Source organism: Neopsephotus bourkii, unplaced genomic scaffold, assembly GCF_033783945.1.
Source record: "Neopsephotus bourkii isolate Nb327-2 ecotype Australia unplaced genomic scaffold, CSIRO-AGI_Nbou_v1 NB_1615, whole genome shotgun sequence".
In the NCBI taxonomy this organism is placed as follows: domain Eukaryota; kingdom Metazoa; phylum Chordata; class Aves; order Psittaciformes; family Psittacidae; genus Neopsephotus; species Neopsephotus bourkii.
This window is the reverse complement of record NW_026902090.1, coordinates 7075604-7097557: the sequence shown is the minus strand read 5'-3', so window position 1 is coordinate 7097557 and position 21954 is coordinate 7075604. Positions and strand designations below refer to the sequence as shown.

The window sequence follows — 21954 nt, the reverse complement described above, 5'->3', positions numbered from 1 at the left end:
GGCGGCCCAGACGATGCCGATGCCCGCTCTCGCAGGAGGCGGGTAGCGGAGTCTGGCTTTAAAGCGCTCGTGGGGGCGATGAGGCCCAGCCGCGGCCCAGGCCGCCTCATGAGATGGGCGGGCACCGGCCATCAGCGCACGGGGTCAGGTCACCTGAGGGAGGGTGGTGGCGTGCAGGGTGCCCAGAGAAGCTGTGGCTGCCCCATCCCTGGCAGTGTTCAAGGCCAGGTTGGACACAGGGGCTTGCAGCAACCTGCTCTAGTGGAAGGTGTCCCTGCCCATGGCCCTTTAAGGTCCCTTCCAACCCAAGGTTATGGAGCTATGAGAGCTTGAGAGCTGTGTGGTGTTCACTTAACTTTGGCCAAAACCATGTCAATCACAAATGGTATTACACCCAGTGCGTTGCAGAACACTGCTTTTATTTTATTACTCAAAAGCACTACTAATTTTCTCACTGCATCAAAACTCATTGAGGGACAGCAAAACATCCGTGGTTTCACTAGTAACCCCATGTGTTCCTTGAGGATTCTTGTACTGTACTGCTCTTAGTGATGCAGAAAGAATAATTAGAAGTTACAAAATACTGGCTCGAGAGAGCCATGAGTAGCACTGTCCTTAGCTCTTCATTTCAGAACAACCTACAGGTAGTACTGACAGCTGCGTGCCTGAGCAGCTCTGGGCTCCTCCTGACTTGGCCTGTCAGCGGTTCACAGCAGCAGGCACACCAGCATGTTGGGCCAGCATTCATAGGTGAGCAGCAGGAAAGCTGTGTGGCTGCTTATTGTAATTTCTTCAGTGAAGGAAAATCAGGACATCAGTTAGACAACCTTGTTTATTACAAGTTCAGAAGGTGGCTGTGAGATTGATGAAGAATGATGACATTCAAGGCATTAAACTGATGCATTTGTATTTTATAGTATTTTATTTGGGCTGCATCACCAGCATCGTGGCCAGCAGGTCAATGCAGGGGATTGTCCCCCTACACTCCTCTCTTGTAAGAACGCCCCTGCAGTCCTGTGTCATTCCAGTGCCTAAAGGGGCTACAGGAAAGATGGAGCAGGACATTCTACAAGGGCCTGTAGAGCTAGGGCAAGGGGAAATGGCTTTAAACTGAAAGATTTAGATTAGATATTAGGAAGAAGTTATTTTCTGAGAGTGGTGAGACCCTGGCACAGGGTGCCCGGAGAAGCTGCGGTTTCTCCATCCCTGGCAGTGTTCAAGGCCAGGTTGGACACAGGGGCTTGGCACAACCTGCTCTAGTGGAAGGTGTCCCTGCCCATGGCAGGGGGCTGGAACTGGATGAGCTTTAAGTTGACTTCCAAACCAAACCATTCTGTGATTCTATGATGATTTTTGCCCTGCAGCCTGAAAAATACATCACTTCATCTCCCCTTTCCAACATATTCTCTGCTTTCATTTGTTCTTTCTCCTCTTCCTTTTCTATAAAAGGTGTTTTCCTCTTTTCTTCCTTTAACTTTTGTTTCCCACCCTCATGTCTCTATCTTCACTGGAAAATATACTTTGTCCTCAGCGCTAATGCAGTTATGCTTGTACTTAGACATGCCCTCAGGTTTTCCCAGTGCTGTGCAATTAAATTTCCACCAAAACTAAATGAATCTATTCTATTTCAGTGCCTACACTGTTGCATTTATTACTAAAGTGCATAAAGTCAGTGATGGATTTTATTCTTACAAGGTTCTGTGGGGCAGGGAATTAATATCTGTCTTCACAGAGAAGAAACTGAAGCACAGGTATTCTGTCTTAAAGTCATTTGGAATCTGGCTGTGTTGGCATTTCAGTCCAAATATTCTGTGTTTTAAGACTAGGATCCTGTCTGCCAAACTACTGTTCCCTGCTAATCATTCTCAAGAGAAAAAGGAACAACACATCAAAGGTTTGCTGAGATTTTTGTACCTGGTTCAGGTATTACCTACCGAAGTCAGAGGAAAGACTCTCCCTAGCTCCAATAAATCTGTGGCCCTCAGCTGCAATCTGAGTAGGAGCTGACTGTGCTGGAGGCTGCCCTGAAAGGAGGCAGGGAAATTAGGTAGGATTAGGTGGGATTTCAGGAAATCTGATGCAGAGGGTTAACCAGTGTACAGGGGGGTTGTACAAGGGGGTCCTACAAGGGGGTCATACAAGGGGGATAAAGGAATTTTGCCTGTTTAACAGGAAGCACTGTTTGCAAATACCTGTCAAGCTTGCCATGCAGTACCAGGACAATAGGCTATTGATAAGGGGGAGAAACAGTCCGATAAGGGGAAGAAACAGACTGATAAGGGGGAGGAACAGTTACTTAGTTCCAGTGAAGACCAGCCTTGTGATTTGGACTTTGACCAGACTCCTAAAGAGCATGTGTGACGGCTAGAGGTGAAAAGTTCGGGCTCCAGGAAGACTCATTTACTTCATCTTGAAGACCCCTACTCACAAGAGGAAGACTCATTTACTTCATCTTGAGACCCTCGCCCATGACCAGGGGGGCACTGCACAGGCACAAAAGACCTTCTAGCTCATTATAATACGAAGCGGTGATAGGATATGAATATGTATAGGTGTATTGTGCAACCTTATGAATATATATGACTTTAGAGAATAAATGTAAAGGGAAACAACACTGAGGCATGCATGCCTTTGGAGGAGCTATCCCCCATGCGTCTCAGCACTGAATAAAAAGCATACCTACTTTACAACTTTAACGAGTTGTGGAGTCTATCTGCGTGTCAAATCCACCTGCCAAATTGCCCAGCTTTGCATGTCAGAGTAGGCACAGTTGTATATGGGAGGTTGTGGGGAGATGGAGCAGTTATGATCCATTACCTCCCTGCACCTTGTGCCTAGGTCCATCAGATTAGCCTTGTGCCTAAGAAGCAATAATACCACGCAGGCATTACAAAATACTTTTCTGTCATTCAAACTTCTCTCTGGGGAAAAGAAATAGACTTTGTGACTTACAGTATTCTAGTCCATTTAGCTAGCTACACATTTCCATTCCCCAAGGCCTGCTGTACCAAAACAATGCTGCCAGTCTGAACAGTCTTTTGAAATGACACTAATTAGCACTATAGATTGTACTGGAATTATATTGGCAGGATGCAATGAAAAGGAAAACCACGTATCCCACTGGAGACAGAACTTTATCAGCATGTGAACTGGCACAAAGTTTTGTTGCAGTTAAAAGTGCCAAAGCACAGTGGAGCCAGGGCAAATGTTGTTTTCACTGGTTTTGTTCTTTGAGGGCTTTTCATGCCTCAGGATACTGCAACAAGAAAGGGCAGGAAATGACCACAGGAAAATGAACGCTAAAATAAAAAAATAGCAGGTCTGGCTGCAGCAGTAGAAAAAGATAAATGTGAAGGAGAGGTAACTAGGAAGAGTGCTGTTAGCAGGAGGCTGATCAGGAGGAGCATCACAGCAGCTGCTGGAGGTTGATGTGGCTTGCCTGCAATTTTTAGCACGAGCTTTGGGTTTCCCTATGTGCAAGTTCTGTAATAACTGTACCCGTGTGTCATTAGCTCTAATAATGTACAGTTTAAGTGCCTAGGAACTATCTGGGACACCACTAAGTACCTAGACTAGCTGGGACACCACTGAGCTACACGCTGAACAAAGGACAGTCCAAGCAACATATAATGAAAGTAGTTTTTTCCAGGTATAACTTACTCAGAGCACTTGTATGACAGTCACAATTAGGATTTGCTGTGCATAGACTGGTGACAGTGTGGCAGGGCCTTAGCCAGTGGGACTGAAGCTTCAGCAGAGATTCTGTCCCTACTGGACATGTGGGGGGAAGATGGGGCTCCTGTGTTTTTGTGGATGGTGGTCCCTGAAGACCCATGGTAAATCATGCTTGCTTAGAATAAAATAAACAGTGACACCAACTCCTACTGAAGAAAATAGTATCTTTTTATGTGATCTAGCCATGACGTGAAATGCAGGAATCAGATCAGCCCATGGTAATTGCATTATAGCAGACCTGCCTTGTGACAAACACAGAGGATGGGAGTCAGGCAACCTGGACTCTGCTCCCAGCTCCTTGGCAATGCCAGCTATAGCCTTGCGGTGCCAGGAGTCCCAGAGGAGTGTGGGGTGTTCAGCACATCTGCTATTTCAAGCCACCTCATTGTTCTCTCTTGAAGTGGCATTGCTAACACCTCAGTTGAAGGAGAAAGCATAGGAACAGTAATAAAACCCAGGAAAGTAAGGCCGTAAGGCCCTTCAGTGGGCAAAGCTGTAGAAATGCTCTGTATAATTAATAAAAGTCACCTGGAAATTGAGCGATTACATGAACACTTTTCTTCTAGATAACACAGCACGAGCCAAAAGCTCGAACTACAGCCTTTAGAAAATATGGTCTAAATTCTGCTTCTGCCTCTGCAATGCAGAGCTGCTGTCTGCAGCAGAAGTCTGGTGTGTGTGACTGACTGACTTTATTTCAGATGGTAGGTTCTCCTACTCAGAAATTGTCTTCCTCAGCATTTGTACATGCCAAATTACAGTAATTCAGTCATTCTTATTTAATATGAATGCAGGCAGTTTGGGGAAGGGGCTCTCTCTATGTCCTGTCATTATCATTCCCTAGTATCTGTGGATGCCTCCTGGGGATAAGATACTCTTTAAATGAAAATCTGGCCTAAGCACAGATATTGTAAGTCAGAACTGTCTGAGCATCAGTGCTAGGACGAGAGCCATAGGGAGTCCAGCTGAGTACTAAAAAAGCACCTTTTCACTTGCCTTTAAGGGGGAACTGCAATAACCAGGTTCAATTTTCTGAACCTGATTTCAGCCCTGCTGAAAAAAAATGTCCAGAATAAAAGGTGAAAATCAGCTGAAATTCTGCCAAGTCGGATGGGACACAATAAGCCATGTACGATTAATGCCAGGGGGGCTGCAGACAAAGTGTACAGCAAAGCAGAAGCATGAATCTTAGAAGGCCAGAGTACACTGGTGTCTCTGTAGTTGCCTGTGAATAAGCAGAAGACCAAATAAGAAGCGTTTGGGCACTGAAGTGACTGTGTTACAGAGCAGCAGGACTGTGTGAACTTTGCCACTCAGCTGCAGAACAGGATCAGGAGTGGCAAAGAAGCATTTCTGAAAGCAAAGCTTAGACTTGGGCTGCATGGCAATTAGCAAGTGTGTGTTGCATGGCACTGCTTTCTGAAAATGGACAATTTTTGCTCGTCTCTATTCCATACCTGATTTTTATGTTATTTTTAGCAATACTGAATGCACAGCATATTATGAGCAAAGCCAAATATATTTTGCCTCCAAAATATTATTTGGAGGTTAAATCTGAGGCCACATGTTTTCTCTACAACCTACTCTTGTTTATGCTTTTACCTAAATGATGTTTTAAAGACATTCATCTGACTCCACTGCTTTAGAGGTGGTGGTTAGGAGATTGTTTAATTATCTGAAGCAGTATTAACTCTCCCAAAATAATGAACGTACAAACTTTTCTAATTATGGCAGTGTTGAATAGTTTGCATATCGATTGTCTCTAAGGTCCCATTGTTGTTTTTAACAACCTGTAACAGAGTTTTGTGCTGGTTTCAGCTGAGATAGAGTTAGTTTTCTTCCTGGTAGCTGGCACAGTGCTGTGTTTTGTGTTTAGGATGAGAATAATCTTGTAGTTGTTGCTGACTAGTGCTTAGGCTAAGTCAAGGACTTTTCAGGTTCTTGTGCTGTTTCTTCAGTGAGCAGGCTAGGGGTGCATGAGGAGTTGGGAGGGGACACAGCTGGGACACCAAACTCAACTGACTCAGGGGGTATCCCACACCATATGGCATCATGCTCAGCATGGGACACTGTGGGGAAGCTGGCTGGGGAGCTGCTGCTCAGGAACACGCTGGGAATTGGTTAGTTGGTGGTGAGCAATTGTGGTGAGCAATTGCGTTGAGCATTGTGCATCACTTGTTTTCTATATTCTATTTTTTCATCTTTATTATTATCATTATTATTTTCTTCCTTTTCTGTCCCATTAAACTGTCTTTACCAACCCACGAGTTTGAATCTTCTAATTCTCTCCTCCATCCCACTGCTGGGGGAGTGGGCAAGCAGCAGCGTGATGCTTAGTTGCTGGATGGGGTTAAATCACAACAGCTTTCAAGGGAACATTTTCTAGGACCCCCAAAAGTGCATTTGTGGCTCTGAAGTTCCAAATACCTGGAAAGAATGAGGAGGAAAATAGTTCTCCCAATTAACATTTCTAGGTAATGTTATGCAGCACGTTCTGTTTTCAAAGTCATCAAAGGTATGCACTGAAGAAATCATCACTGGGGTTATAGGTATGAGCATATGGTTTTATATTTATATAAATTAGCCAAAATAAAGGAGCAATCTGATCTAACATCAAAGTTTGCTCTGCCATGCGTAGGAGATTAGACTACATACTCACCTGAGGTCCCTGCCAAACCAAATTATTCAGTGATTTTAACTTGCCTTCCTATTGTTCTGTTTAACAAATTCCTGCAGGAAACAGCCAGTGCTCACTTTAGTTGATCTGCTATAGTAAATGCAACAGTTTTCACTTAAGACCTTGCCTGCCAGGGTATTTTTTTTTCCATTTATTTAACGGCATCTGTGTAGTGCTTTGGATTCCAAAGCACTTCGTGTTCCACTGAAAAATTGCTGCTCCCCACACTGAGGAATCCTCCAGGTTTTTGATGCCCAAATTGTGTCAGAATAAGCAATAAAGAGACTCTGGATTTCCTCTTACATGCCAGGTGGATCCAGGAGGCTTTTGACGGCATGTGTAGGGGTTGGTTCTGGAAAACGAGATGCAGTTTACTTAGGGAAGAAGCGACTCTGTTAGTCTGTGCACTGATCTTGCAAGAAGCAGGGTATCTTTGTGCCCATCTCTCTTAAAAACTCTTGGGGTGAAGAGTTTCTCCTGTGTGGCAGCTCCTCCACCCTCAGCTTCTTCCTAATGTCTAAGCTAAATCTCCCCCCTGGCAGGTTAAAGCCATTCCCCTTGGCCTGTCCCTACAGGCCCTTGTCCAAAGCCCCTCTCCAGGTTTCCTGTAGTCCCTTTAGGCACGGAGCTGCTCTAAGGTCCCCCCCCCAAGGAGCTTTCTCTTCTCCAGGCTGAACCAGCCTCGATGAATCACGCCGTCACCTCGGGGTGCCGGGGCCGTGTCAGCCAGCTCTGGGATGCCCCGGGACGGAACTGCGCCAGCCCCTCCGATCCCTGGCGGCACCATAGCCCCCTCTGCATGGTCAATCCTTCCCTTCCCGGCCCGGCCCGGCCCGGCCGCCGGCCTCCCCGGGTCCCGCATCCCGCCCCCTGGCCGAAACCCCGCCCGCCGCCGCCATCTTTGTTGATGTGTCAGGTTGGGGGCCGGTCGTGCCGCCGCCATGGGGCAGCTGCCGGGTTTGTCGCCGACCTCGTAGAGCTCGGGTAAGTGCTTGCTGCCGGGCCCCTGCAGGCGCTGCCGGGCTCCCTGAGGCGGCGTGCCCCGCGGGGTTACCCGCCCGGTCCGGGGGGGAGGCGACGCGGGCCGGCTCGGCGCTCCCGGGAGGGCCCGGTGAGAGAGCGGGCGGCGGTGCCGGTGACCCGCTGCGGCCGCCTTCCGCGGCCCGCCGGAGGCAGCGGGAGGTGGGCTCCAGGGGGAGGTGGCCGTGGCGGCCGCTGTGTGTGAGGAGGGGGCACCGGCTGGCAGCGGTCCCGTCAGCTCTGCGGGTGAGGCTCAGGTCCCGCAGGAGGAGAGGGGCAAAGGGACGTGAGGGCCGGGTGGGAGGCATGAGGTCCTGCCTTAGAAGCGCTTCATAGTCAGGCCCTCCGAGTGGGCAGCTCTGGCTCCCGTGAGGGCTCAGAGTCTCTTTGTTTCTTGACAGCTTGCTTCTCCGCGTTGTTAATCATCTTGTCCTGTTTCGTTGGTTGTGTGTTGATTTCACTGTGTGGTTAAGTATATTCGGCAACAAAAGGCAGCAACTGTTACACCGGTATGTAGGTTATTTTTTGGAGGCGGCTGCAGTGGTTCGGTAGGGTACGTGTCCTTGTTTTGGCAGATGGTAGTTGCAAAAGCTGCTTGCCCTTCTAGGCTTGGAAACAGGAAGCTTCAGGGTAACTTCAGTAGGATGATGATGTGGGCTTGCAGATTTTGGGTCTTGTCGTGGAAATATGGGTGAGTCCAAGACATGTATATGGTCAGTTAGACTGCAGACCAGGAGAGGGTCTCTTGCAGAATTGAAACCTCCGTGTAAGATTAAAAATCTCTTAGTCGGGGCTTAGTGTTTCTTTGCTTTATCTTCTAAAACTGCTTTTCAGAAGTTAAAATATTTCAAGCAGAATACTCTAAAAACCCCCATGTGACCAGTGTCCCAGTGTGTTTTGTTACAAAGAAGTCGTTGAAACAGCATGAGCTACAGCTGTCATTCTGTATTGACAAGGAAATGTAATTGCTGACTGCTATGAATGCTTATATTGCCATTGATTTTAGGAGATGGTTACGCTCTAGGAGTAAGAGAAACTGAAAGTCTGAAGGTGTTTTAAGAGACTGCCAATGCAAAATGCCATCCATTTTATGGGGCAAAAAAACCCTTAACTTGTTCGCTATTACTGTTGAGCCCTGCTTTGAGTGAAGTTCTTCAACTATCCATTCTTGACTTGGCTTTAAAGCAGTATTTTCTGCTGTTTGGTAAGACTTGATTTGGGTTGTTGACAGGTGTTTGTTGGTATTATGAGGTTTACCATTTCAAAGTGTTGAGCAAAAGGACTGAAGAACCACAGGTGGACAGTGGTTTCTTTGGTCCTGATTAGCAGCTGTATTGCTTATCACTACGTAAGGCTTATACTGAATTTCCTGAAGCAGGCTTTTTAAAGAGCTATGGAAAAAAAGCAAGTGCTTTTCTGGATTTAGTACTGTTACTAGGCAGTGAAAGTAGATTAAGTCAGTAGGTTGCAGCTTCTCGTAACACATGGGTTCCAGTAGGCAATCCTGTACCTGTTCTGGGTTGGCTTGTTCTGAACTTCTTATCCTGTTGCCAAAAACAGTACTGGAAAGCCTTATGGATAATTCTTATCTTCAGGGCATAGACCAAGGGCCTGCTGCCTCAAACTGAGAGGGAGAAGAAAGAAACTGATGTCAGAAGAGAAGAAAAAATCAGGACTGTAATTTAAAGAAGTACACAGAATACTGTTTTTCTTTAAATATACTAATATTGCATATAATACTGTCTCTTACACTAGCAGAAGTCAGCCTTTTGTAGAGCTTAGAGTTGACTCCAAGCTCTACTCTGTCCCTCTACTCTGCCCTCATGAGACCTCACTTGGAGCACTGTGTACAGTTCTGGTGTCCTCAACATAAAAAGGACATGGAACTGTTGGAACAAGTCCAGAGGAGGGCCATGAGGATGATCAGGGAACTGGAGCACCTCCTGTATGAAGATCTGAGAAAGTTGGGGCTGTTCAGCCTGGAGAAGAGAAGGCTGCGTGGAGACCTCATAGCAGCCTTCCAGTATCTGAAGGGGGTTATGGGGATGCTGGGGGTGGACTCTTCATTAGGGACTGTAGTGATAGGACAAGGGGTAATGGGTTAAAACTTAAACAGGGGAAGTTTAGATTGGATATAAGGAAGAAGTTCTTTCCTGTGAGGCTGGTGAGGCACTGGAATGGGTTGCCCAGGGAAATTGTGAATGCTCCATCCCTGGCAGTGTTCAAGGCCAGGTTGGACAGAGCCTTGGGTGCCATGATTTAGTGTGAGGTGTCCCTGCCCGTGGCAGGAGGGTTGGAACTGGATGATCGTAAGGTCCTTTCCAACCCAAACTCTTCTATGATCACAGTATCACAGTATCACAGTAGGTTAGAGATTGGAAGGGACCTCAAAAGATCATCTAGTCCAATCCCCCTGCCGGAGCAGGAACACCTAGATAAGGTTACACAGGAACGTGTCCAGGCGGGTCTTGAATGTCTCCAAAGAAGGAGATTCCACAACCTCCCTGGGCAGCCTGTTCCAGTGTTCCGTCACCCTCACTGAGAAGAAGTTTCTTCTCAGGTTTAAGTGGAACCTCTTGCGCTCCAATTTGTATCCATTACCCCTTGTCCTTTCATTGTTTGCCACTGAGAAGAGCCTGGCTCCATCCTCGTGACACTCCCCCTTTATATATTTATATACACTAATAAGGTCACCCCTCAATCTCCTCTTCTCCAAACTGTAGAGACCCAAACTGATTGTTTGACTCATTCAGATTCTTAAAGGACTGAAGTCCTTACTTGTTTCCAGGGATACTGGAGAAATTCTGTAGGAGAATCAGGTATGAAAACAGCCTTCCCATCCTCATGAATGGTGTTTTTCAGTATGCAGTGGTCATGCAGACAGTAATGCCATGATTGGAATTTTGTAACCCTGTTGCATGTTTTGGAAATATTTGAGAACAGCCATTGATAGCAAACATACTGGCATCTTCAGTGCCAAGCATGCTAAGACACATATCTTCCCACTACCATCACACTACAGGTCTATAAGGTCTGCCAGTGCTCTGTTAAGAGTGTGAACAAGAGGTGTGACTTGGTTATAGGTGGAGAAGACCTGTCACAGAATGTATGATTTTCCACGTTGTGTGTAAATTGATTTCTTTCTGTTCTTTACAACGTTCTTCTTTGCACAGGTGATGTTATCAGTGTCGGAATGTGAATGCAAACAAAGTAGTGACTAACTGACTGGTATTAGCCTGCCTGTAAGCAGAGCTGAAGGTGTAAACCCTTAAGTATGCAAGTCTTATGTGAAGTTCATAGTAAAAAGGTGCTGTTGCTACATCTTAGACATGAGCTTCTAACCTTGGGACTAGTATGACATAAAATAACATTATCAAGGTGTACACCAAGGCTTGTGATGGGAACGAATGCACTCCCACTTGTTAAACCTTAACTGTTTTACTTAATTTTGGAATTTTGCTGTTATTTGGCTCCATACGTAGAATTAATATGTCCATAACATCAGTGACTTGTGTGAGATGGGTAGAAAACCTAGTGATGTGTTGAAGGAATTCATACAGTGTTGCTTAACTGTCTGACTTGTGACATAAAGAGTAAACCTTGTCTTCTAAAGTACTTGACTTATGCTAAAAGGATTTACAGAAATGCTGAGCTTTGCACTTTGGAACTGCCATAGGGCTGTGCAATCTGCCTTTATATAAATTCAGATTAAAAAAGCAAAAAACAGTGGAGATTAAGTATTAAACTGGTAAAAGTGAGGAAATGCTCATAATATCCGCTGTGTATACACACAGTTGCATTCCCCTCCCTTCAGGCATGTGTATCAAAACAAGTCTTTGTGTGAGCTGAATCAGAGAGTTGTATCAAGTTATGTCTTGGCTGGAGGACGTGGTGTCCCAGTACTCGGCCGGCATTACCACTAGTGCTGTGAGTCACAGTTGTCCTATCTGTGTTGCAGTCCTCTAGCTTTTCTGTGTAAATGGACCATGGTATATTTCATCTTTCTTCTCAGCAATATTAGGTGATAGCCCAGTAATAATCTTCCTAATTTAGAACAGTGTCTTGGGCAGAAGTGAATTAATATTGGGGGGGGGGGGGGGAGGGTATGGGATGTGTGTGGTCTGTAAATACAGGAACACCATCAGTGTATGAAGCTTCATGGCCTCACTCTTGTCTGTTTTGTATGGAATACAGGCAGTGATGATCAGATTAATCTCTTAAAATGTTCTTTTCCTGACTTTTTCTTAGGTGCTATGATGCTTTTCAGTCCAGCTAATCTCCTTTTATGGTGTTTCATCACTTCTAAACTTGGGTGGCTTGCTGCTCTGCTTACATTTATATGTGGAGATATAACCAGATTAATTTCAACCAGGCCTTCTGGCTCCATGTTTATACGTCTCCTATCTGATTTTGAGGACCTTTTCTATCCTACCCCCTTTCTGTTTAGTTGAAACCTTTGATTATCATCTCTACACAGCTGGTGTACAGTAGAGCTGCTTTTTGTTTCTTGTCATGTAGAACATGACAAGATCTTTGTTAGGTGAATCTTCATTTCTTTACAAACTTCAGTTGAGAATAGAATCATCTTTAGGATTTCAGTTTCCATCTTTTGCAGTGTTACTAGGTAGTGTAATGCTTAGTCTGGGAAAGCCATTTGTGATGGGGTCCTTATGAAAGATACCTTGCAAAATACAGGTAAGTTGGGTCTTAATTGGAAACAGGAAAGTTTTGCTAGTGAATACAATAAGCAGTAAACAGTAGTTGAGGATATTTTGCTCTAGAAAAAGTAAAAACGTCACCCAAGAAGTGGAGAGGTGTGTTCAGTCTGTTCAGATTAGTGTAGGTGAAAGTATTATTCGGATAATACTTCAGGTAACTGCTGACACAAACAGTAAAATTTCTCTTCCATTTAATTTTGGTTGTATTGTCATGCAAAATCTTTAGCAAGCGTTCTGGTGCAGTGACAGCTTGACACTGATTGGGAAAAGCATTTTAGTTTGTTCAAATAATGATTGTGTAGTAAAGGTGTGAAAAGCTCATTGAAAGATGCATTTGGGTTTTACATTGAACAACGCAATTAGAAGAAGGAAAAAACCCTGTTGTCATACCCCAAAATCAGTAACTTCTTTATCGGTTTTGTTGAACATCCTTGTATGCATGCTAGCACATCAGCTGTCCTACAGCTTCATCTGTTACCTGAGTGTAGTAGGTTGGAAATTAAACTGAATTGAAATGAAGTAGCAGTTCCTGTGATACTAAGTTGTCTAATTGTTAATGGTTACTTTAATGTCTCTGTCTTAGAATAATGTGTTCAAAGATAATAAAAGTGCTTATTATTCTATTATGATTCATCTAAGATTATGCTTCTAGTAGAATATTTTGTAGCCTGATATTTAAAGAAGAGGAATAGTCCTTTGTGGAACAAACTGTTCAGACACATAAATTACGGTCTTCCTTGTAAGTGCTGTGGCATTTGTGAAAGGTTTTGCCTGCAACTTCTTGAAGTCAACTATGGTTACTTCATATCTGTTGGACTTGTCAGAAAGACTCTAAAAATCATTATCGTTCTCTTCAGTGTTCTTCAGCCAATAAATCCCAGTTAAACCTGTGAGATAAAGCCCATCTTCAGTGTTGTACTGGATTATATTGTCTCGTCTTAACACGTTTTCGCATCTTGGAAATTCACATGACTGCATTTTAATTTACTATTGAGTGATACAGAAAAAAAATCAGTTATTTTCTTCAGCACCTATAATTCCATAAGGATAATGCTTTTCATTTAAAGGAAGTCTGACTTCCAGGTGCCCCAACTGCAGATCTAGCTGTTAGTCTGGATTTCTTTTAGTAGGCTTTTTGTGTGTGTCTTGATTTTAAAACTATTTTTGTTATTGGAGCAGCTTTGAAAGGTTGCACAGCTAAGTTGGTGGTATTTCTATCTTCAGATGTAATGCATGCCAGTGAATAGACCTTATGGTGTTTGGAGACCTATTAGAGAATAAAGAAAGTAGAGGGAACAGTTCTGGTTTCTGCTTAAAGCATCTACAGTTTCAGATTCTTTGGTTCTTGTGTTGCTGGTTGGACAAGTGCAGGTGAACAAATTGCAGGTGAACAAACAGGGCAGTCAATGTGAAAGCATTACATTTCTAACTGACTTAACTGGGGTATAGAATTTTCTGTTCATCTAGCACCTGGGTTATACAGAGATATAATTCACATCTTTCTAAATCTGTAGGCAAGCTGTACGTCTGCTTTCCTAAATCCAGCTTTGCCAAAACGGGCGATTCAGAAATGTCTGCACCTGGCACCTCCAGTATGAAAGTGAAGCTGTTCTCTCCTCACTTGCTCCCTCAACATTGGGATCTGCTAGCAAAAAGAATCAGTATAAGTCCATAGATCAAACTGGCTTTTTTTTTTTTTTTTTTTAAATGGAATTGGGAAGGAGGACAAAGAGGATTAGAAATGTTTGTAAAATAAGTTGGAATCTGGCAAAGAGGACAATAATGCAGCACCAGGGGACAGGTTTCTTGAGTTAGGTAGTGTTGCCCAAGTCTTCTGGTCTGGTACTAGGGAGAAGAAGTAGTGGAAAGAAGGGATGCTGAGGATGGACTAGTCATTAGGGACTGTAGTGACAGGACAAGGGGTAATGGGTTCAAACTTAAACAGGGAAAGTTTAGATTGGATATAATTAAGAAATTCTTTACTGTAAGGGTGGTGATACACTGGAATGGGTTGCCCAGAGAGGTTGTGAATGCTCCATCCCTGGTGGTGTTCAAGGCCAGGTTGGACAAAGCCTTGGGTAGCATGGTTTAGTGTGGGGTGTCCCTGCCCATGGCAGGGGGCTTGGGACTAGATGATCTTAAGGTCCTTTCCAACCCTAACTATTCTATGATTCTATGATATATTTTCATGGTGTAGGCTGGGGATGTTCTAGCCTCCTTCATAAGAAGCTGTCCAGAGGACAAGCTTTAAGTCTTCTCTTAGTAAATGACAGGCCAACTTGCACACTAAACCTGAATTCATAGTTCTGATACAGAAGGCTAGTGAGCGTTACAGTGCATTTGAAGAGGGTATTGCTTAAGGATGTTTGCTTAGATTTGTATGATGAATTTCCATTGGAGCGTATCTTGAGAGTGTGCCATCTCCTAAAGCAAAATAAAGAGTAGCAGCAGCAGTTTTCTGAGTTATCAGTCCAGTGCAGTTTGAGAAAGAACCAGGAAATAAGGATCTCTGAATGTGAATAGAATGGCTCTGAAGCAATTTCAAGGGGCTTGTCTTCTAGGAAGGTTTTTCCTGTAAACATGTGTACTTTGTTTAGAGGTACACAGTGCTTCCTTAGCAAGTTTACAGCACAGACTGCAGTGGTAATGCAACTGCGTGATCGCTGAGGTGACATGCTGTTGTGGTTTAACCTCAGCCAGCAGCCAAGTCTCACGTGGCCACTTACCATCCTGTCCCCCGCTCCCTGTGGAACTGGGGAGAGAATGAGTGGCGAAGGTAAAACTCATAGGTTGAGGTAAGAAGAGTTTAATAATGGAAATAAAGTAATAATAATAGTTGTAATGAAAAGGGAGGCAACAAAAAGAGAGGAATAAAACCCAGGCAAGACAAGGGATGCACAATACAATCGCTCACCACCCACTGACTGATATCCAGCATGACCCGACCAGCAGTCGGTTTCTTCTGGGTAACTCCCCCCAGTTTATCTACTGGGAATGATATGCTGTGATATGGAATACTACTTGGGCTAGATTGGGTCAGGTGTTCTATCTCTGCTCCCTTATGGCTCTTTGTGTCCCTCCTCACTGGCAGTGTATGGGAGATGAAAGTCCTTGATCAGAGTAAACATTACTTAGCAACAGCTGAAATAACCGTGTGTTATTATCATTGTTCTCAGACTAAAACCAAAACACAGCCCTGCACCAGCTATTAGGAAGAAAATCAACTCTATCCCAGCTGAAACCAGGGCAGATCCATGTAAGAGTGGTAGGGACTCATGGGAACTCAGGCTGCTTGTGTTGGTGTCACCAGATTTTTCTGTCACTTAGCTGCTTGCCTGGCCTGGCGGTGGTACTTAGGGCCCTGCTGAGGTGGTGGTACTTAGGGCCCTGCTGATGTTGGTATTGTCTACTTGTGAGCCATGGAGTGCTTCATCACTCCCTTCCTTGCCCCCCATCTACTCACGGAAATGCATCGTATTGCAGCTTTGGGTCATTTTGAGGCTTTAGTCTGTTACTTAAGGGAAATTTGAGTAGTCTGTTGTGACAGACATGGAAGGGAAAAGAGGATAGCTTTGCAAATTTACATTGGACTTCTGTTTGAAAATGAGATTGTAAAACCTGACTGGATGTTTTTGCATATCCAGAGGTGAAGAGAATGCATAGTCTTGGCTGATGTGAGAACTGTATTTTCACTGTTTTGTGGATTGCAGGTATACCTGTTCAGAGGGTAGATGCTGCCTTTTTGTCAGTGTCTCTGCTACAATGTCTCTTTTAGGAGCACAGCTATGAGTGAAAAGCATCTACCCAAGGATGATGCAAAACCTTGCTTGTTGAAAGGGGCTGACATAATTGACTGCTCTTGGCCATTATATCATGCAGTGCATGGCTGAATGTGTTTGCTGTCCAGTGAATTGCAATTACTGCATTAACTTCTTGTTATTATTCCCCTTTTAGAAGTTTTTGTGCTCAGTTACTTAGCTCAGTGCTCTTTGCTTTTGCTTTCTTTTAGAATCCACCCTGCTTTGAACAGGTTCTTGTATATACACACACCTGCGAAGCAGTACTCGCTTCTTCCCTTTATTGTTCCGTTTCTCTACAGTGTGTTTAAGTTTTGCAGCTTAAATAGATTATTTTTATTATAGCAGTGATTTTTATTTCTTTGGACCTTGGCTGTCAGTCTGCAGGCACACACCTGCATTCTTCAATGTGTTTGTTGTAGAAGAGCCCCATTGTGATAGTTTCTGGGTGACAAGCCACAAGCTTTTTTCTTTTCTATTGTTGTCATTGAATTCTATGCAGCCACACCTTAGAAGATGCTTCCCCTAGTTGTCGTTTAGTATATTTCTTTGGATGGCATCTCGGATGTACTTTGAAATTGGCTGAAACAAACTCATTTCTTCCTTCTCGACTATTCGCAACCAAAGTGATAATAGCTTGGGTCATGCTATCTCTTTTATGGAATTGAATGCTATTGTTAATAGTGCATCTGCTTAAGAAAGTCCATTGTAGCCAAGGATTTAAAAGAATCATGTCTGCACTCTGTAAGAAGATTGACAAGGCAGGCTGTTAGAATATTGAATTAAGATGTACCAGCTTCTCAGTGCATGCCTGTAGTAACAGAATAGCAGGCCATAGCTGGGAAAGGTTCTGGCCCTAATTAGATCTGTGCAGACAGCAGGAAGTATACAGGGAATTGCTTTCAGCATGAATTACTTTCTAGTTTCTGGGCATTAGCAGTACTGGAACAGGGGGAAGATTTTCAGCTGGTGTAGTGGATAACCTGATGGACAGCCAAGGGATGAGGTTGTCAGTTGCTTCCTTAAAAAGGAAGAGCGCATGTACTTTTCAGCAGAGGAGAAGGGAAGCTTTACTGTTAGAAAACCTGCTTTTCTCTGTGCCAGTGAATGACCTCTGAAGTGAGAATTTACTGTTAAAGCATGTATGGAAAGGAGCAACTTTGATACTCAGGTTTTCTTTTACCCCCTCCCTCTGTCTTATGTCTTCATCACAGCGTTTCTTTTCACTTTATAGTGAGTAATGGGCAGAAAGAAGGGGAAGAAGAGAGGGGGAGAGAGGCTTAAATTTTGATGTCAAAGTGATAGGTCTTAGCTGTCTGCTATGCAGAAAAATAAAGAGTTTTTCCAGTGAACAAGCACTAAGGATGACTGCTACTGGAGGTAGCTAGAAGAAATATTCCTTAAGAAATACTGTTTCCTTTTTTTACGGCATGTTTCAGGATCATGTAGCAAGGGTTTCAGTGTTCTCCCAAGATAATCAATACCTATTGTATCACATACTTCACTGAAGAGCTTAAATGAATGGTTGTCATGTTTGTTATCTTTCCCATTTGGTTAGCAGTTAATAAGAAGATGTTTCTATTGTGTAAGAAAGCAAGTGAATAAAAAATCCCACTATTTCCTGAGTCTTTACTTTCCCTTACATACCTGTGAGACATTTCTGCCATAAAAAGATGGTGCGTTGTCCCCTCTCTGTACTGGCAGGATCTCTGCTGCTTGCTTTTAAGTCAGTTGCGCTATCAGCAGTTTAGCAGATAAGCACATCTCAGTTACAGTAGTATGAGAAGTAGTTGCAACCCTTGCCAGTATTCACCTTTAATGCTGTGTGTCCTGTGGCTGCAGTTTAACTACTCCAGGTACTAATGTAATATTTAAAATGAGCATCAGATGGGCTGATGCAGGTTTAATTTTTGTAAGTACCATGAGACAATGAGGTAAAGCATGTATGCTCCTTGCTGCTTTGGAGAACACATTTATGATGGAAAAACGGTGCCTCTTTAAAAAAGGCAAAGGTTTGGTTTTGAAGGGTGCAACTTGTCTGTATTCTGGTGTATATATGCAGAGAGCTGTTTTGTTTACTTGTGCAAACAGTACATGTGGCCCTGTTGCTGCTGTAAATGAAGTTTGGCTGAGCTGTGTTCCTGTTCCTCATTCTCTGCTACTCACATCACCAGGTTTTAAAGTGATGCATTTCCACTTGCTTTGCGTTAATTCATCATGGGGAACCCACAAGGAGGCTGTTTCCTTAGCTTTAGAATAGCGCAGGAACATGGGGAAGGTGTATTAGTGTCAAACTAATGGTGAGCTATAAAACAGAGGAAAAGGAGGACTGGTCAGACCAGTTGTGTGAGTGCTGAGTCCTGTCACAGCAGCAGAAAGTGTCACAAGGCAGTGACAGAAAGTTTTCCACATGCTAGGCTGGCTGTATGGCAGTCTCACAAGATGAATGGCTATTTGAGGTATGCAGGCAGGCTTGGGCTGGGCTAATCTCAAAGTTCCTGTTCTGGGTTTAAATTGACATGGTAGTGATTCCGTTCTCCTATGACACGTGTACTGTGAGGGTGAGACACTCCTCACTTGGAGGGCACTGAGGAGCAAGACACTTCTGCCATGGTTTGATGATCAACCTGAGGAAAGAGAAGAGCAAGTGGTTAAGGGTAGAAGGTCACCAGTGTTCCCCTGGCATTTTGCTGTTACTCATCATACTGGGTGCTTGGCTGATGAATAAACATCATCTCATAAAACAGCTCATCTGCTTGAGTTACTATTTGCCTTTTCTATTGTTTTTGACACCTTCTGGAGACATAAAAGACACTAAGCTATTTTGTTTTCTTAATGCAGTATTTTGTAAGAGAATGATACCATAAGTTTAGCACTTCCCTGATTTTGGAAGAGAAGAATGGTTAGAATAATGAAAGATAGATATTAAGCCTGGAAAGACATGGAGCTGCCATCAAATATGTATCTGGTATCCACATATCTGGGACTTGCTGTATTTGTGTGTTTGATACAAAAAACTGTCAAGTATTAGCATGTTTCATTTCAGCCAGGTACTGCTAGGCCAGCAGTATTGATCCTTCTAAGCTATTGCCACACAAAACCTTTTGCTTACAAAAAGCCTTTAATATTCTTGCTGTAGTTTTCTGTCTCTTGCCTTAAGAAGGAGGTATTTGCTATATTCAGTTATCTGAGGTAGGCGTAGCAAACTGAGTATACCAGAGACATTTGAATATCAAGATGAACTTGCATTGACAGTTGCCTCACATGATTCCTTTGGATTTTTCTGATGTGAAAATAAGTTAGTAATTAGTACATGAGAACTATTCAGTGGCAGTGGGGGATGAGAAGATCTGTGTTGGCCATGAACTGACTTGGATAGATTTGGGCAGATACATCCAAAATCCAGTGCATTAGCGTTGGAAAGACTGGGAAATTAATGTGGTAAATTGTATTCCGTGTATGATTGAAAATTAGAGTAGGTTTTCAGGGAACACTGAATCATCATAATTCCTTTTTCATGCTTTAACTGATTTGTATAGTCACTGTTCAAATTTCCTATGCATTTGATACAAACCCTATGCTTATGATTGATATTAAGTGTAAGATGATATGCAGTTAGTGGCATTTTATTGCTCTGTGACTAATTGAGTTATGCAAATAATTGTATTTCTGCTTCCACAGAGATTAATCTTTCTAACACCAATTCACAGTATTATTTACAGAAGAAAGAAGCACATTAAAATGAAAACTTGGTATTCTTTCCAATGTACTGTCTTAACAGGGCTGTATTTTTCACCTGTTGCTTTTCATATGAAATCCCATCTAGTTTGCTGACTCGACTTTTTAGGTGTAACGACCAATATGGAAGTTCATGTGTCTGATTTTATCACATGGGAGTGAAGAATTGCAGAGGTTGGGCAGGGATGAGGCTACTGCTTTTTTGATTACCTGATTTTTATACCCAATATTGAAAGGTGATAATGGTAGCAATTAGTCACAGTCCTAACAGGATTCACATATCCTCTGTTTTACCAGTGTAAGCCTCAGTACTACATGGTGGTTAATTAGGCAGGACTTGGGAGGAGAGGAGCCAAGCAGCACAAAGGGTTTGTTTTCAGGCTGAGTCAAAGTGCAGGGCCTGGAGCTTGTAGCTGTATGACTCAGGCTACAGGACTGCATAAGAGAAAGCAAGTATGAGAACAAGCTTGGTGTTGCAAGATGGCTTTGAGGTGGTTGTTGAATTTATAAATGAGAAATTTGCCTTGTTTTTTAGACTAATTTATCCAGTATTGGGGGATAGGATTGCGTGTAAAAGTTACTGCTGCTGTGGTGAATTTCTCCTAATTGAAATGATATAAGGGTTTCATGTGCTTTCTAAAAATGCCAGCGGTCTTTGCAGACACCTGACCATCTGGGACTCCTGAAAACAAAGATAGAGCATTCTACCCAGGCTCTTTCATAAGAGTTCTGGCTATTTGGATCTCAGTATGATGTCCTCCTAATAGAACACTTTCTACATAGCTTTTCAAGTCCTCCGGTGTCTGCTCTGCAGATCTGCTGCAGACCATCTGTGCTTTTCCACAAGGGGATTTTTGGTTGCTTGAAAGCAGATGGGAAAAGAGAATCTCACCCCCATCCTCCCCCAGCCCCTTCCTTTAGGTTCCTGGGTACAGATACATTTTTCTGTATGGGTGGTGAGCGAGGATGTGACAGTAAGGAAGTTGAATGTTCTGGCTGGATGAGGGAGTCGCACTGTTGTAAAAATGAGTAAGTCGTGACATGTTGGTGCTTTCAAATCATATATAGGAAAATGAAAGTTCTAAGACTCTAGAGTCTTGCATATTTTTTGTTATTTTATGTTGAAGTGTTTTTCAGAAATGATTTTGTGGAATTTTTGTTGATTTAATTTTAAAAAGCTCTGCTGCTTTCTTGTTGTCTTGGCATTTGCTATCTCATTACTTCCCATTTGCTATCCTTGATTTCTCACCTCCTCTTAGAAAAACTTGCATTGGAGCGTTTACTTGTAAGTCAGGCTGGAAGATCAACAAGCTCTGCATAACACTTAAGTATCTGAATAGTTTTGCCCTTTCAGTTTTGCTTTCCAATAGCCTTTCTTTCCCCTCAGCCTGTTTTCATTGTGATTTTGAGTATAATATGTTGTGTAATGTGAATTTTACTTCTAGATTTCCAAAGGAAAAAGATGGAGGGACATCTACCAGAAATTCAAAGTGTGCTGGAGCCAGTCAGTGTCTCAGTTAATGCCTCTTCGGCATCCCCAGGTAATGAGAAGACTGATGAAAGACCTGGAATGAAGGACTGCTCAAGCATCAGTTATACTGGAGCTGATGCTGGTTTATTGGAAGGGGAACCCAGGTTGTTGCCCTTGGACCATGATTCAGCAGCTGTTGGCATGAGCAGCAGTGGGGCCCTGGCAGAAAGACTGGAGCAGCAGTGTGGAGGGGCAGACTGCTGTGTGAATACATGCTCTGATAGAAAGGTAGAAGGCTCCACAGAGCCAGAACATTTATCTAGTGAAGGATTTGAACGGCAAGATCCCAAAACTAACCAGACGGAACAGTCATTGATGGAAATATTACAGGAGCTAAGGGAGGAGTCTGACTTTATGAAAAACTCAAGCGATAAAATCTATTCCGAAAGTCCCTACGACACAGACTGCACAAAGAAGCTTATTTCCACAATCCATCAGACTTCCTCACAGGAGGATTTGCTGAAGGAAATAGAGTCTGAACTCTTATCTACAGATCTTCCGAAGGAGCGAAAATCCCCCAATGGTGTGCGGAAGGGTGAACATGCCTTGGCTGTGTTTGAAAAGTGTGTGCAAGAGAAATACCTGGAGCAGGAACAGACTATAAAAAAGTGAGTATTTGAACATGCTCATCACAATTGGAGTCATGTACTGAACAGTTTCGGTTGCATGTTGTGTGCAGCTGCGTACAACATCCTGGTGTGAACCAAGTAGTCTCTTGTGAGTTGTTACAAGGACAGT

The 21954-nt window shown here is 43.5% G+C and overlaps 1 protein-coding gene across 3 annotated transcripts in view; it reads left to right on the top strand.

Annotated features, from left to right (window-relative positions):
- The first annotated feature begins 7303 nt into the window (after nucleotides 1–7303).
- CCDC186 (coiled-coil domain containing 186) overlaps nucleotides 7304–21954 on the top strand; it is a 36066-nt gene continuing 21415 nt past the window's right edge. For all 3 annotated transcript variants that reach the window (XM_061372752.1, XM_061372751.1, XM_061372753.1), the window contains exons 1-2: nucleotides 7304–7396; nucleotides 21131–21824. In XM_061372752.1, the coding sequence (XP_061228736.1) occupies nucleotides 21148–21824 (677 nt within the window). In that variant the 5' untranslated portion in view covers nucleotides 7304–7396; nucleotides 21131–21147. The remainder of the gene's footprint in view (nucleotides 7397–21130; nucleotides 21825–21954) is intronic.